At 42.7% G+C, this 17,241-nt stretch overlaps 1 protein-coding gene across 2 annotated transcripts; it reads right to left on the bottom strand.

Annotated features, from left to right (window-relative positions):
• Positions 1–966: 966 nt before the first annotated feature.
• lhfpl4b (LHFPL tetraspan subfamily member 4b) lies at positions 967–16,656 on the bottom strand. Of its 2 annotated transcripts, XM_042299820.1 has the most exons (6): positions 16,332–16,656; positions 6,557–6,780; positions 4,698–4,902; positions 3,935–4,162; positions 2,266–2,343; positions 967–1,597 (listed from the first exon to the last, which is right to left on the bottom strand). In XM_042299820.1, the coding sequence occupies exons 2-5, from the start codon at positions 6,773–6,775 to the stop codon at positions 2,318–2,320; spliced, it is 678 nt and encodes a 225-aa protein (XP_042155754.1). In that variant the 5' UTR covers positions 6,776–6,780; positions 16,332–16,656; the 3' UTR covers positions 967–1,597; positions 2,266–2,317. The 2 variants fall into 2 exon arrangements, with proteins under 2 accessions (XP_042155754.1, XP_042155755.1); XM_042299821.1 differs by lacking the exon at positions 2,266–2,343.
• Positions 16,657–17,241: the final 585 nt, after the last annotated feature.

Genomic DNA, 17,241 nt, shown 5'->3' with positions numbered 1-17,241 from the left:
GAAAAACACTGTATTCTGGATAACACAGTACTGTACTGCCCATGAAAAACACACTGTATTCTGGATAACACAGTACTGTACTGCCCATGAAAACACAAGGTATTCTGGATAAGACAGTACTGTACTGCCCATGAAAAACACACTGTATTCTGGATAACACAGTACTGTACTGCCCATGAAAAACACACTGTATTCTGGATAACACAGTACTGTACTGCCCATGAAAAACACACTGTATTCTGGATAACACAGTACTGTACTGCCCATGAAAAACACACTGTATTCTGGATAACACAGTACTGTACTGCCCATGAAAAACACACTGTATTCTGGATAACACAGTACTGTACTGCCCATGAAAAACACACTGTATTCTGGATAACACAGTACTGTACTGCCCATGAAAACATACTGTATACTGGATAACAGTACTGTACTGCCCATGAAAAACACAAGGTATTCTGGATAACACAGTACTGTACTGCCCATGAAAAACACAAGGTATTCTGGATAACACAGTACTGTACTGCCCATGAAAAACACAAGGTATTCTGGATAACACAGTACTGTACTGCCCATGAAAAACACAAGGTATTCTGGATAACACAGTACTGTACTGCCCATGAAAAACACACTGTATTCTGGATAACACAGTACTGTACTGCCCATGTTTTTCTCATAACTTAGTATGTTTGTGGAGACAGACTGTGATTGCCGTTTGTTGTCGTCGCTTAGTCAACAGGTGCAGTTAAAAATCTTGTTCAAAAATACACATCTGGTGCATTATATTTTAATATTTAATTTAATTTAATATATATTAATATTGTGTCGTAGAGTGAGTGTTGCCTTCTAATCCCAGTACAGGCAATACACAATACAAAGAAATACAATATCTCACACATTTACTGGAAATGGCACTACAGTAAAACATGCACACAGCAACAGAATTTGACAAATTACTCAATATCAGGTTTAGTATAAACAAAAAGGTATTTAATAAAAAAAAGAAGTTTATTTACACTGATAAAAAAAAAGAAGAAGGATATACTAATCTATAAAGTTCATGGAATTTTTCTAAGACAAGAAAACTCTACAAGAAAGCTTTTCTCAAGAATCCTCATCACATCTAGCCTCCCTCAGGCGGGGGATATGGAAATAAGGCAAAAATATTCTCTCATATTTAAAGGGGACAAACAACATTAAAAACATCATTCCTACACGCCTACAAAACACTGTCCCTCAAACACTGAACATTGAGAAATATATCTGTATATAATCCGTCATAAATGAACTGTAACAGCACTAATGTCCTATATCACGGTGTGTCACCATCTTCCCTCCTCCGTAGTCCAGCACCAGTAGCCTCTCAAGGGTTTAAAACATCCAGGAGATCATTGTCTTCAGTTTCAGGGAGTAGAACACAGCTCCAGGTCTACTGTTGCCAGGTGACCGTTTCCATGCAGGGACATTATGTAACCAGGATATGCATGTTGATGTAATACCAAGGGGGAGGAGTCAGAGGGTTCTTCCTCCAGGGTGTTTATTGACCCAATGAAGATGGATAGAGGAGGACATCACGGGAAACAAAGGGAAGGTTCTAGAAGAGAACAGGAAAGACAACACAGTGCTGTAAGGACCCAAAGAGTGAGGGACATGAAAATAATGAGAGAGAGAGAGAGGAAAGAGTGAGAGATATGAAAATAATGAGAGAGAGAGAGAGAGAGGAAAGAGTGAGGGACATGAAAATAATGAGAGAGAGAGGAAAGAGTGAGGGACATGAAAATAATGAGAGAGAGAGAGAGATATGAAAATAATGAGAGAGAGAAAAGAGTGAGATATGAAAATAATGGGACATGAAAATAATGAGAGAGAGAGGAAAGAGTGAGAGATGAAAATAATGAGAGAGAGAGAGAGAGAGGAAAGAGTGAGGGACATGAAAATAATGAGAAGAGTGAGAGATATGAAAAAATGAGAGGAGAGGGAGAGGAGTGAAATGAAAAAAATGAGAGATATGAAAATAATGAGAGAGAGAGAGAGAGAGGAAAGAGTGAGGGACATGAAAATAATGATAGAGAGGAAAGAGTGAGATATGAAAATAATGAGGGGATAGATATAAATATGGGGGGAGAGACAGAGTGAGTCAAGTAATTACATTTTCATTCAATTCCCCCAAATTCAATATCCAAACAACTTCAAATGTAGAAAGCCAAATAAAAAGCTGAACAGACTGGAGGTCTATCTTAGTAAGGGACTGAGAAGCCTCACCTATATATATATATATATATATATATAGAACACAGAATGAAGACCAGCCAGTCTAAGCAGACAGCAGAAACCCTGTCACTGTAGAGGGAAGACAAGAAACACAAAGGGTTGTTACAGTCTGAAGGGACAGGTGTTTGTTCATTATCATTAGTGACCAACATTAGATAAGGAGTAGCCTAGGCTACAACGCCAGTGAAGAGTAAAATAATTAATTACTAGGCTACTACGTGAGTGAAGAGTAAAATAATTAATTACTAGGCTACTACGTGAGTCAAGAGCAAAATAATTAATTACTAGGCTACTACGTGAGTGAAGAGTAAAATAATTAATTACTAGGCTACTACGTGAGTCAAGAGCAAAATAATTAATTACTATGCTACTACGTGAGTCAAGAGTAAAATAATGAATTACTAGGCTACTACGTGAGTCAAGAGTAAAATAATTAATTACTAGGCTACTACGTGAGTCAAGAGCAAAATAATTAATTACTAGGCTACTATATATAAGTAATGTGTTGTATTGGATTTGCCCCAAACATAACACTTTGTATTCAGGACAAAAAGTTAATTGCTTTGCCACATTTTTTGCAGTGTTACTTTAGTGCCTTGTTGCAAACAGGATGCATGTTTTGGAATATTTTTATTCTGTACAGGCTTCCTTCTTTTCACTCTGTCATTTAAGTTAGTATTGTGGAGTAACTACAATGTTGTTGATCCATCCTCAGTTTTCTCCTATCACAGCATTTAAACTCTGTAACTGTTTTAAAGTCACCATTGGCTTCATGGTGAAATCCCTGAGCAGTTTCCTTCCTCTCCAGCAACTGAGTTAAGAAGGACGCCTGTATATTTGTAGTGACTGGGTGTATTGATACCATCCTCCAAAGTGTAATGAATAACTTCACCATGCTCAAAGGGATATTCAATGTCTGCTGTTTTTATTTGTACCCATCTATCAATAGCTGCCCTTTGAGAGGCATTGGAAAACCTCCCTGGACTTTGTGGTTGAATCTGTGTTTGAAATTCACTGCTTGACTGAGGGACCTTACAGATAATTGTATGTTTGTGGTCATTCAAAACTCTTGTTAATTAAACACTATTATTGCACGCAGAGTTAATGCAACATATTGTTTAGCAAATGTTTTACTCCTGAACTTATTTAGGCCAATACTTACTGACTCATTTCAGCTCTTCTTTTTTAATTCATTTGTAAAAATGTCTAAAAACACAATTCCACTTTGACATTATGGGGTATTGTGTGTAGGCCAGTGACACAACACGTCAATGTAATCCATTTTAAATTCAAGCTGCAACACAACAACAAAATGTGGAGAAAGTCAAGGGGTGTGAATACTTTCTGAAGGCCCTGTATGTTATTATCACCATCTCTGAAATGTGATGTGTTTGAGGTCACAACGTCCTTGCTATCGAGACACATGAGTAGGATTTTTTTTTAAATACATTTTTTATTTATTTCACCTTTATTTATCCAGGTAAGCTAGTTGTGTCTCATTTACAACTGCGAACTTGGTCAAGATAAAGCAAAGCAGTGCGACACAATCAAACAACAACACAAGTTACACAAGAAAATAAACAAGCATACAGTCAATAACAATAACAGAATATGTTACACAAGGCATTATGGGTGTTGTAATATATTGTGCTTTTCTCACCATCCTTGGTGTCCTCTGGTAGCAGAGCGTCCTGTCGGTTGCCCAGTACAAAGGCCAGAGTGGCAAGAATGGCAGCATCCAGGACCCCCAACAAGGCCAGGACAAAGGCCCAGTGGACAGAGCAGTTTCCGGAGGAGAAACTGGTCACCCCGTCACCACACAGGTCCCGCATGTCCGCACAATCCCACGAGTCAGGGAACAGCACGCAGGCGAGAGCCAGGCAGAACCCTTAGAGGACGAAAACACATTCTAGTCAGGATCCAGGCTATAGCCAGGCAGAACCCCTAGAGGACAAAAACACAGTGTAGTCAGGATCCAGGCTATAGCCAGGTAGAAACATGCACAGAAATATAACTTTATTATCCATTTCCAGAAAGGAAATATGTATTGAAAATGACCATATAATAATTACACACCAGAATACAACACTGGGTGGTCAAAATCAGGATTTGTTCAGCTATTTAAAGGGCCAATCTCAAGGTCAATCTCAAGGTCAATCTCAAGGTCAATCTCAAGGCCAATCTCAAGGCCAATCTCAAGGCCAATCTCAAGGCCAATCTCAAGGTCAATCTCAAAGCCAATCTCAAGGTCAATCTCAAGGTCAATCTCAAGGCCAATCTCAAGGTCAATCTCAAAGCCAATCTCAAGGTGAATCTCAAGGCCAATCTCAAGGCCAATCTCAAGGCCAATCTCAAGGCCAATCTCAAGATCAATCTCAAGGTCAATCTCAAGGTCAAACTCTTTATAGCGATATGATGTGTACCTGCAGTAAGCTGCAGCCAAGCACAGATCTTGTAGACGGTAGCGGCGTTACAGAATCTGAAGAGGGAGAGGCAGCCGACGCTGCTCCAGACCATGGTCAGGGACATGCAAACCAGCACAGCAGGGGACTGGAAGGCTGGGAGGGGGGTCAGAGTGCTCAGTGAGCCACGACACTCTGGGACCGGCCAATCAGACTCCACACACACCTACAAACACAGTGGCATTACATCAGGGTTGGGTGGGTGGGAGGAGGTCAAACTGCTTTAGTGAGCCACGATACTCTGAACCGGCCTCAGTACTCCACACACACCTACAAACACAGTGGCATTACATCAGGGTTGGGTGGGTGGGAGGGGGAATCTGAAGAGGGCGGAGGGGGCCGTTTTCAGTAAAAATCCGTGCTACTGTAACACTTTACTTACAGTAGGCTTTATTACCTGTTAAACCAGACACAGTCTTAAAGGGGACATTTACAGTTAAAAATAGGCTGGAGTCTTAAAGGGGGCGCACATTTACAGTTAAAAATAGCCACGTATGAGTCTTAAAGGGATAGCGCGACATTTACAGTTAAAAATAGACGTATGAGTCTTAAAGGGTATAGTGGCATTTACAGTTAAAAATAGGTTGAGTCTTAAAGGGATAGGGACATTTACAGTTAAAAATAGACGTATGAGTCTTAAAGGGATAGCCGTTTTACAGTTAAAAATAGACGTATGAGTCTTAAAGGGTAGGCTTTTTACAGTTAAAAATAGACGTATGAGTCTTAAAGGGATAGCGCGACATTTACAGTTAAAAATAGACGTATGAGTCTTAAAGGGATAGCGCGACATTTACAGTTAAAAATAGACGTATGAGTCTTAAAGGGATAGCGCGACATTTACAGTTAAAAATAGACGTATGAGTCTTAAAGGGATAGCGCGACATTTACAGTTAAAAATAGACGTATGAGTCTTAAAGGGATAGCGCGACATTTACAGTTAAAAATAGACGTATGAGTCTTAAAGGGATAGCGCGACATTTACAGTTAAAAATAGACGTATGAGTCTTAAAGGGATAGCGCGACATTTACAGTTAAAAATAGACCTATGAGTCTTAAAGGGTATAGCGACATTTACAGTTAAAAATAGACGTATGAGTCTTAAAGGGATAGTGCGACATTTACAGTTAAAAGCAGACGTATGAGTCTTAAAGGGATAGCGCGACATTTACAGTTAAAAATAGACGTATGAGTCTTAAAGGGATAGCGCGACATTTACAGTTAAAAATAGACGTATGAGTCTTAAAGGGATAGCGCGACATTTACAGTTAAAAATAGACGTATGAGTCTTAAAGGGATAGCGCGACATTTACAGTTAAAAGCAGACGTATGAGTCTTAAAGGGATAGTGCAACATTTTGGGAATGAAGCCCCTTTTCTACCTACCCTGAGTCAGATGAACTCATGGATACCATGCCAGCAGTTTGAAGGAAGTTGAAGGAAGTCTCCGCAGCCATTGCTAACTAGCGTTAGCGTAATGACTGGGAGTCTACAGGAACTTTCCCTTTAATGTCTTATTATAAAGGTTCTTAATACTGTATGTCTCTATGTAAGACACTGATGTTGTTTAGTCAGGACCATAGTCAATTTAAACTCACTTCCTCAGTTGAGGACTTAAAACCTTTTAAAATAAGACACACCTATCTCGAACAGTCACCAGGGTGCCTGTCTTTGGTGCGGGGCCCCTTTCCCTGGTAGTATGTGTATTTCACACACACACACACACACACACACACACACACACACACACACACACACACACACACACACACACACACACACACACACACACACACACACACACACACACACACACACACCTACCTCGAACAGTCCCAGGGTACCAGTCTTTGGCACGGGCCCCCCTCCCTGGTAGTGAACCTCTCTGGTGCCCACCCAGGAGGGCTGTATTAGGATGACAACCTCGATGATGGCGAAGCAGAGGGTACACACAGCCCAGAGGACGCCCACCGCCCGGGCGCTACGGATAAACTCTGTCTGGTAGAGACGAGCTACCTCAGCGGTGTGGGGGGTCATCGCCATAAGTACTGAGGGGGAGAACGGGAAAAGGGGGAGTGGTCAGGGAGGAGAAACAATATCAACAACAGTAATAACAACAACAACAATAGCAACAACGGTAACAACAACAACAACAACAATATCAACCACAGTAATAACAACAACAACAATATCAACAACAACAATATCAACAACAGTGATAACAATATCAACAACAACAATATCAACAACAGTAATAACAACAACAACAATATCAACAACAGTAATAACAACAACAACAATATCAACAACAGTAATAACAACAACAACAATATCAACAACAACAATATCAACAACAGTGATAACAACAATAGCAACAACAACAATATCAACAACAGTAATAACAACAATAGCAACAACAACAATATCAACAACAGTGATAACAACAACAACAATAGCAACAACAACAATATCAACAACAGTAATAACAACAACAACAATATCAACAACAGTAATAACAACAACAACAATATCAACAACAGTAATAACAACAACAACAATATCAACAACAGTAATAACAACAACAACAATATCAACAACAACAATATCAACAACAGTAAACAACAACAACAATATCAACAACAGTAATAACAACAACAACAATATCAACAACAGTAATAACAACAACAACAATATCAACAACAGTAATAACAACAACAACAATATCAACAACAACAATATCAACAACAGTGATAACAACAATAGCAACAACAACAATATCAACAACAGTAATAACAACAATAGCAACAACAACAATATCAACAACAGTGATAACAACAACAACAATATCAACAACAGTAATAACAACAACAACAATATAAACAACAGTAATAACAACAACAACAATATCAACAACAGTAATAACAACAACAACAATATCAACAACAACAATATCAACAACAGTGATAACAACAACAACAATATCAACAACAGTAATAACAACAACAACAATATAAACAACAGTAATAACAACAACAACAATATCAACAACAGTAATAACAACAACAACAATATCAACAACAACAATATCAACAACAACAATATCAACAATATGGCAGGGAAATTTAAATGAGTTCATTCCATCGTATCCAGGGCCTTCAGAAAATTCTCACACCCTTTGACTTATTCTACATTTTGTGGTGTTACAGCCGGAATTCAAAATGGATTAAATATATATCGATTTTTATATAAAAATTTATTTTTTTATCCATCTACACACAACACCTCACAATGACAATGTGAAAACATGTCTTTGTAGAACTTTGTAGAAGCACCTTTGGCAGCGATTACAGCTGTGAGTCTTTCTGGGTAAATATCGAAGAGCTTTTCCACACCTGGATTGTGCAACATTATCCCATTAATTCTTTTCAAAATTCTTAAATCTCTGTCAAATTGGTTGTTGATCATCAACCATTTTCAGGTCTTGCTATAGTTTTCAAGCCGATAAAAGTCTAAACATTCACTGTCTTCTTGGTAAGCAACTCCAGTGTAGATTTGGCCTTGTGTTTTAGGTTATTGTCCTGCTGAAAGGTGAATTAATCTCCCTGTGTCTGGTGGAAAGCAGACTGAACCAGGTTTTACTCTAGGATTTTGCCTGTGTTTGGCGTCATTCCATTTCATTATTATCCTGAAAAACTCCCCAGTCCTTAACGATTACAAGAATACCCATAACATGATGCAGCCACCACAATGCTTGAAAATAAATAGAGTGGTACTCAGTAAAGTGTTGTAATTGATTTGCCCCAAACATAACACTTTGTATTCAGGACAAAAAGTGATTTGCTTTTACACATTTTTTGCAGTATAACTTTAGTGCCTTGTTGCAAACAGGATGCATGTTTTGGAATATGTTTATTTTGCACAGGCTTCCTTCTTTTGTCATGTAGGTTAGTATTGTGGATTAACTATCATGTTGTTGATCCATCCTCAGTTTTCTCCTATCACAGCTATTCAACAAAAAACATCTCTGAAGCTGGAGACTTATCTCCCTCACTAGCTTTAAGCACCAGCTGTCAGAGCAGCTCACAGATCAATGCACCTGAACATAGCCCATCTGTAAATAGCCCATCCAATCTACCTCATCCCCATAGTGTATTTATTTATTTATATTGCTCCTTTGCACCACAGTATCTCTACTTGCACACCATCTTCTGCACATCCTACCGTTCCAGTGTTTAATTGCTATATTGTAATTACTTCTCCACCATGGCCTATTTATTGCCTTACCTCTCTTATCCTACATCATTTGCTCATGCTGTACATAGATTTTTCTACTGTATTATTGTATGTTTGTTTGTTTATTCCATGTGTAACTCTGCTATGCTTTATCTTGGCCAGGTCGCAGTTGTAAATGAGAACTTGTTCTCAACTAGCCTACCTGGTTAAATAAAAGGTGAAATAAAAAAACAGCCATTCAACTCCAGTTTTAAAGTCAACATTGGTCTCATGGTGAAATCCCTGAGTGGTTTCCTTCCTCTCTGGCAACTGAGTTAGGAAGGACACCTGTATCTTTATAGTGACTGGTTGTGTTGATATCCCATCCAAAGTGTAATTCATAACTTCACCTTGCTCAACGGGGATATTCAATGTCTGATTTTTGTTTGTACCCATCTACCAATAGGTGCCCTTCTTAGCGAGGCATTGGAAAACCTCCCTGGACTTTGTGGTTGAATTTGTGTTTGAAATTCACTGCTTCGACTGAGGGACCTTACAGATAATTGTATGTGTGGGGTACAGAGATGAGGTAGTCATTTAAAAATCATGTTAAACACTATTATTACACACAGAGTGCATGTGACTTATTATGTGACTTGTTCATCACAATTTTTTACTCCTGAACTTATTTAGACTTATTTCCTTTAGTATGTTCCTACCACCCTTCCCCCAATTAGAGTAAACTAACAGACACTTAGGCTTCTACTTCCTGTTTGTACATTCTGAAAGAATTCAGATCCCCCTGATCTTATCCATATTTTGTTACGGTACATCCTTACTCTAAAACGGATTACAAAAAACGGTTTCTAAATCAATCTACACACATTACCCCATAAATGACAAAGCAATTTTTTAAAATATATTTTTTAATGTCACATTTACAGTACATACTATATACATTTTTACAGACAATGTATTTTCCAATATTTATCTTTTGTTTGTTTTTAATCCCATCCTTCAGCTCCCCTCAACCCCTCCCATCTATCTCTTAACACCATCCAGTCCCATCCTTCAGCTCCATTCAACCCCTCCCATCTATCTCTCAACACCATCCAGTCCCTTCAGCTACCCTCAACCCCTCCCATCTATCTCTTAACACCATCCAGTCCCATCCTTCAGCTCCCTCAACCCCTCCCATCTATCTCTTAACACCATCCAGTCCCATCCTTCAGCTCCATTCAACCCCTCCCATCTATCTCTCAACACCATCCAGTCCCTTCAGCTCCCTCAACCCCTCCCATCTATCTCTTAACACCATCCAGTCCTATCCTTCAGCTCCCCTCAACCCCTCCCATCTATCTCTCAACACCATCCAGTCCCATCCTTCAGCTCCCTCAACCCCTCCCATCTATCTCTCAACACCATCCAGTCCCTTCAGCTACCCTCAACCCCTCCCATCTATCTCTTAACACCATCCAGTCCTATCCTTCAGCTCCCTCAACCCCTCCCATCTATCTCTTAACACCATCCAGTCCCATCCTTCAGCTCCCCTCAACCCCTCCCATCTATCTCTCAACACCATCCAGTCCCTTCAGCTCCCCTCAACCCCTCCCATCTATCTCTCAACACCATCCAGTCCCTTCAGCTACCCTCAACCCCTCCCATCTATCTCTCAACACCATCCAGTCCCATCCTTCAGCTCCCCTCAACCCCTCCCATCTATCTCTCAACACCATCCAGTCCCTTCAGCTCCCTCAACCCCTCCCATCTATCTCTCAACACCATCCAGTCCCTTCAGCTACCCTCAACCCCTCCCATCTATCTCTTAACACCATCCAGTCCCTTCAGCTCCCCTCAACCCCTCCCATCTATCTCTCAACACCATCCAGTCCCTTCAGCTACCCTCAACCCCTCCCATCTATCTCTTAACACCATCCAGTCCCGTTTCAGCTCCCTCAACCCCTCCCATCTATCTCTCAACACCATCCAGTCCCTTCAGCTCCATTCAACCCCTCCCATCTATTTCCTAACACCATCCAGTCCCTTCAGCTACCCTCAACCCCTCCCATCTATCTCTCAACACCATCCAGTCCCTTCAGCTCCCCTCAACCCCTCCCATCTATCTCTCAACACCATCCAGTCCTTCAGCTCCATTCAACCCCTCCCATCTATTTCCTAACACCATCCAGTCCCTTCAGCTACCCTCAACCCCTCCCATCTATCTCTCAACACCATCCAGTCCCACCCTTCAGCTCCATTTAACCCCTCCCATCTGTCTCTCAACACCATCCAGTCCCTTCAGCTACCCTCAACCCCTCCCATCTATCTCTTAACACCATCCAGTCCCACCCTTCAGCCCCATTCAACCCCTCCCATCTATCTCTTAACACCACCAGTCCCACCCTTCAGCCCCATTCAACCCCTCCCATCTATTTCCTAACACCATCCAGTCCCTTCAGCTACCCTCAACCCCTCCCATCTATCTCTTAACACCATCCAGTCCCACCCTTCAGCCCCATTCAACCCCTCCCATCTATCTCTTAACACCATCCAGTCCCACCCTCCAGCCCCATTAGACCGCTCCCATCTGTCTCTTAACATCCATATTGGATTTCTATTTGCCATATATTTTTCAACTGTACTGTGATGTTTCACAAAAGTTCTGAACCTTTCTATTCTCATAGTTTCTACAGATTCAGAGACACACAGACAGACAGACAGTACAGAGACAGACAGACAGACAGACAGACAGACAGACAGACAGACAGACAGACAGACAGACAGACAGACAGTACAGAGACACACAGACAGATAGACAGACAGAGACAGACAGACAGACAGACAGACACACAGAGACACAGAGACAGACAGTACAGACAGACAGACAGACAGTACAGAGACACACAGACACAGACAGACAGTACAGACAGACAGACAGACAGTACAGAGACACAGAGACAGACTCACAGACAGACAGACAGACAGTACAGACAGACAGACAGACAGACAGACTGTACAGAGACACACAGAGACACAGAGACAGACAGTACAGACAGACAGACAGACAGTACAGAGACACAGAGACAGACAGACAGACAGACAGACAGACAGACAGACAGACAGACAGACAGACAGACAGACAGACAGACAGACAGACATACTGTACAGACAGACAGACAGACAGACAGACAGACAGACAGACAGACAGACAGACAGACAGACAGACAGACAGACAGTACAGACAGACAGACAGACAGACAGACAGACAGACACACAGACAGACAGTACAGACAGACAGACAGACAGACAGACAGACAGACTGTACACAGACAGACAGATAGACAGACAGACAGACTGTACAGAGACAGACAGACAGTACAGAGACACACAGACAGTACAGAGTAACAGAGACAGACAGACAGACAGTACAGAGACACACAGACAGACAGACTGTACAGAGACAGACAGACAGACAGACAGACAGACAGACAGACAGACAGACAGACAGACAGACAGACAGACAGACAGACAGACAGACAGTACAGTACAGAGACACACAGACACACAGACAGACAGACAGTAATGAATCATACAGACAGACAGACAGACAGTAATGAATCATACAGACAGACAGACAGACAGACAGACAGAATGAATCATACAGACAGACAGACAGACAGTAATGAATCATACAGACAGACAGACATACAGTACAGAGACACACAGACAGACAGACTGTACAGAGCCACACAGACAGACAGACAGACTGTACACTAACAGACAGACTGTACAGAGACAGACAGACAGTACAGAGACACACAGACAGACAGTACAGAGACACACAGACAGCCAGACAGACAGTACAGAGACAGACAGACAGACAGACAGCACAGTACAGTACAGAGACACACAGACAGACAGACAGACAGACTGTACACTGACAGACAGACTGTACAGAGACAGACAGACAGACAGACAGACAGACAGACAGACAGACAGACAGACAGACAGACAGACAGACAGTACAGAGACACACAGACAGACAGTACAGAGACACACAGACAGACAGACAGACAGACAGTACAGAGACACACAGACAGACAGACAGTACAGTACAGAGACAGACAGACAGACAGACAGACAGACAGACAGACAGACAGACAGACAGACAGACAGACAGACAGTACAGAGACACACAGACAGACAGACAGACAGACACAGATACACACAGACAGACAGACTGTACACAGACAGACAGACAGACAGTACAGAGACAGACAGACAGACAGACAGTACAGAGACAGACAGACAGACAGACAGTATAGTACAGAGACAGACAGACAGACAGACAGACAGACAGACAGACAGACAGTACAGACAGACACACAGACACACAGACAGACAGACAGACAGACAGACAGACAGACAGACAGACAGACAGACAGACAGACAGACAGACAGACAGACAGACAGACAGACAGACACAGACAGACAGACAGACTGTACAGAGACAGACATACAGACAGACAGACAGTACAGACAGAGACACACAGACAGACATACAGTACAGAGACACACAGACAGACAGACAGACAATACAGAGACACACAGACAGACAGACAGACAGTACAGAGACACACAGACAGACAGACAGACAGACAGACAGACTGTACACAGACAGACAGACAGACTGTACAGAGACAGACAGACAGACAGACAGACAGACTGTACACAGACAGACAGACAGTACAGAGACACACAGACAGACAGACAGACAGTACAGATACACACAGACAGACAGACTGTACACAGACAGACAGACAGACTGTACAGAGACAGACAGACAGACAGTACAGAGACACACAGACAGACAGACAGTATAGTACAGAGACAGACAGACAGACAGACAGACAGACAGACAGACAGACAGACAGACAGACAGACAGACAGACAGACAGACAGACAGACAGACAGACAGACAGACAGACAGACAGACAGACAGACAGACAGACAGACAGACAGACAGACAGAGACAGACAGGCAGACAGACAGACAGACTGTACAGAGACAGACATACAGACAGACAGACAGTACAGAGACACACAGACAGACATACAGTACAGTACAGAGACACACAGACAGACAGACAGACAATACAGAGACAGACAGACAGACAGACAGACAGTACAGAGACACAGAGACAGACAGACAGACAGACAGACTGTACACAGACAGACAGACAGACTGTACAGAGACAGACAGACAGACAGACAGACAGACAGACAGACTGTACACAGACAGACAGACAGACAGTACAGAGACACACAGACAGACAGACAGACAGACAGACAGACAGACAGACTGTACAGAGACACCCAGACAGACAGACAGACAGACAGACAGACTGTACAGAGACAGACAGACAGACAGAGACACACAGACAGTACAGATACACACACACAGACAGACAGACAGACAGACAGACAGTACAGTACAGAGACACACAGACACACAGACACACAGACAGACAGACAGACAGTAATGAATCATACAGACAGACAGTAATGAATCATACAGACAGACAGACAGAGAGACAGACAGTACAGAGACACACACACAGACAGACAGACTGTACAGAGCCACACAGACATACAGACAGACAGACAGACTGTACACAGACAGACAGACTGTACATAGACAGACAGACAGACAGTACAGAGACACACAGACAGACAGTACAGAGACAGACACACAGACAGACAGACAGACAGAGACACACAGACAGACAGACAGACAGACAGACAGTACAGAGACACACAGACAGACAGACCGACAGTACAGAGACACACAGACAGACAGACAGACAGAGACACACATACAGACAGACAGACAGACAGACTGTACACAGACAGACAGACAGACTGTACAGAGACAGACAGACAGACAGACAGACAGTACAGAGACACACAGACAGACAGACAGACAGTACAGAGACACACAGACAGACAGACAGTACAATACAGAGACACACAGACAGACAGACAGACTGTACACAGGCAGACAGACAGACAGACAGTACAGAGACACACAGCCAGACAGTACAGAGACACACAGACAGACAGACAGACAGACAGTACAGAGACACACACACAGACAGACAGACAGACAGTACAGTGACACACAGACACACAGACAGACAGACAGACAGTAATGAATCATACAGACAGACAGACAGACAGACAGTAATGAATCATACAGACAGACAGTAATGCATCATACAGACAGACAGACAGAGAGACAGACAGTACAGACACACACACAGACAGACAGACAGTACAGAGCCACACAGACAGACAGACAGACAGACAGACTGTACACAGACAGACAGACTGTACAGAGACAGACAGACAGACAGACAGTACAGAGACACACAGACAGACAGTACAGAGACACACAGACAGACAGACAGACAGTACAGAGACACACAGACAGACAGACAGACAGTACAGTACAGAGACACACAGACAGACAGACCGACAGTACAGAGACACACAGACAGACAGACAGACAGTACAGAGACACACATACAGACAGACAGACAGACAGACAGACAGACTGTACACAGACAGACAGACAGACAGACTGTACAGAGACAGACAGACAGACAGACAGTACAGAGACACACAGACAGACAGACAGTACAGAGACAGACAGACAGACAGTACAATACAGAGACACACAGACAGACAGACAGACTGTACACAGACAGACAGACAGACAGTACAGAGACACACAGCCAGACAGTACAGAGACACACAGACAGACAGACAGACAGTACAGAGACACACACACAGACAGACAGACAGACAGTACAGTGACACACAGACAGACAGACAGACAGACAGACAGTAATGAATCATACAGACAGACAGACAGTAATGACTCATACAGACAGACACAGTAATGACTCATACAGACAGACAGACAGACAGACAGACAGACAGACAGACAGACATGAATCATACAGACAGACAGACAGACAGACATGAATCATACAGACAGACAGACAGACAGACAGACAGACAGACAGACAGACAGACAGACATGAATCATACAGACATACAGACAGACAGACAGACAGACAGACAGACAGACAGACAGACAGACATGAATTATACAGACAGACAGATGGACCACAGCGGTGTATGAAGGGTTTCTACACAAAGATACACTGAGGATAATAAACGCATAATCTCATGTTCCAAAAATTACCTCTATCTAACGGAAAGAAAATATTAAAAACATCTATCAATGGTTTGAAAAAAGCTACGCAACGCAAACAATGCCACAGCATGCAAACATATGTAAGAATCTATAGATGGTTCACCTTTCCCCTGCTAGCAGCAGACTGCTGTGGTTCCGTCCCCTTAATGTAGATCGACCAACCAGAAATCAGACCAGATTTAGATTACGAATGCCGAGAGGATCTGGTCCCGAACGAACGAGGGAGTGATGGAGAAATAGACCATTTGAAAAGCGAGACTCTCTGTTTCTCTCCGTGGAATGATGGCGGCTGGATGAACAACATCATGCACAGGCCCAAATCATCAGCATCAGGGAGAGATTATCTCCGTCACGAACGGAAAGAGGAGAGCAGGGAGGGGAGGGGGGTTAGACACAGACTGGAAAGGAGGGAGAGCTAGAGAGGCTGAGAGGGGGGGGTTAGATACAGACTGGAAAGGAGGGAGAGCTAGAGAGGCTGAGAGAGGCAGGACAGGATGGAAGGTTGGGAAGGGAGGGGGTGGGTAAAAGTGAGTGGGAGGGAGAGGCATTGAGAGTGTGTCATAGTGGTTCTGTTGGGGGATGGGTTTCCTCTATTACAGAATGCTGCAGCAATGAGCACTGAAGCAGAATGACCACAGAGAGACAGAGGAGAGACGGAGAGACAGATAGGCAGACAGAGGAGACAGTCAGAGGAGAGAGGCAGAGGAGAGAGACAGAGGAGAGAGACAGAGGAGAGAGGCAGAGGAGAGAGACAGAGGAGAGAGACAGAGGAGAGAGACAGAGGAGAGAGACAGAGGAGAGAGACAGAGGAGAGAGGCAGAGGAGAGAGACAGAGGAGAGAGGCAGAGGAGAGAGGCAGAGGAGAGAGGCAGAGGGAGCTAGAAGTAGAAAATGTGATTTTTCCCTGTCTTCTTAGATATAGAACCAGGAGAAAGGACGGGAGACATTAGATTTGAAAAAAGATGAGCGATTTATGTGTAAATCACTGTGTTGAGAGTATAAAACACTCCTTA

The sequence above is a fragment of the Oncorhynchus tshawytscha genome, linkage group LG16, assembly GCF_018296145.1.
Source record: "Oncorhynchus tshawytscha isolate Ot180627B linkage group LG16, Otsh_v2.0, whole genome shotgun sequence".
Classification (NCBI taxonomy): Eukaryota; Metazoa; Chordata; class Actinopteri; order Salmoniformes; family Salmonidae; genus Oncorhynchus; species Oncorhynchus tshawytscha.
This window is presented reverse-complemented; position numbering and strand designations above follow the sequence as displayed.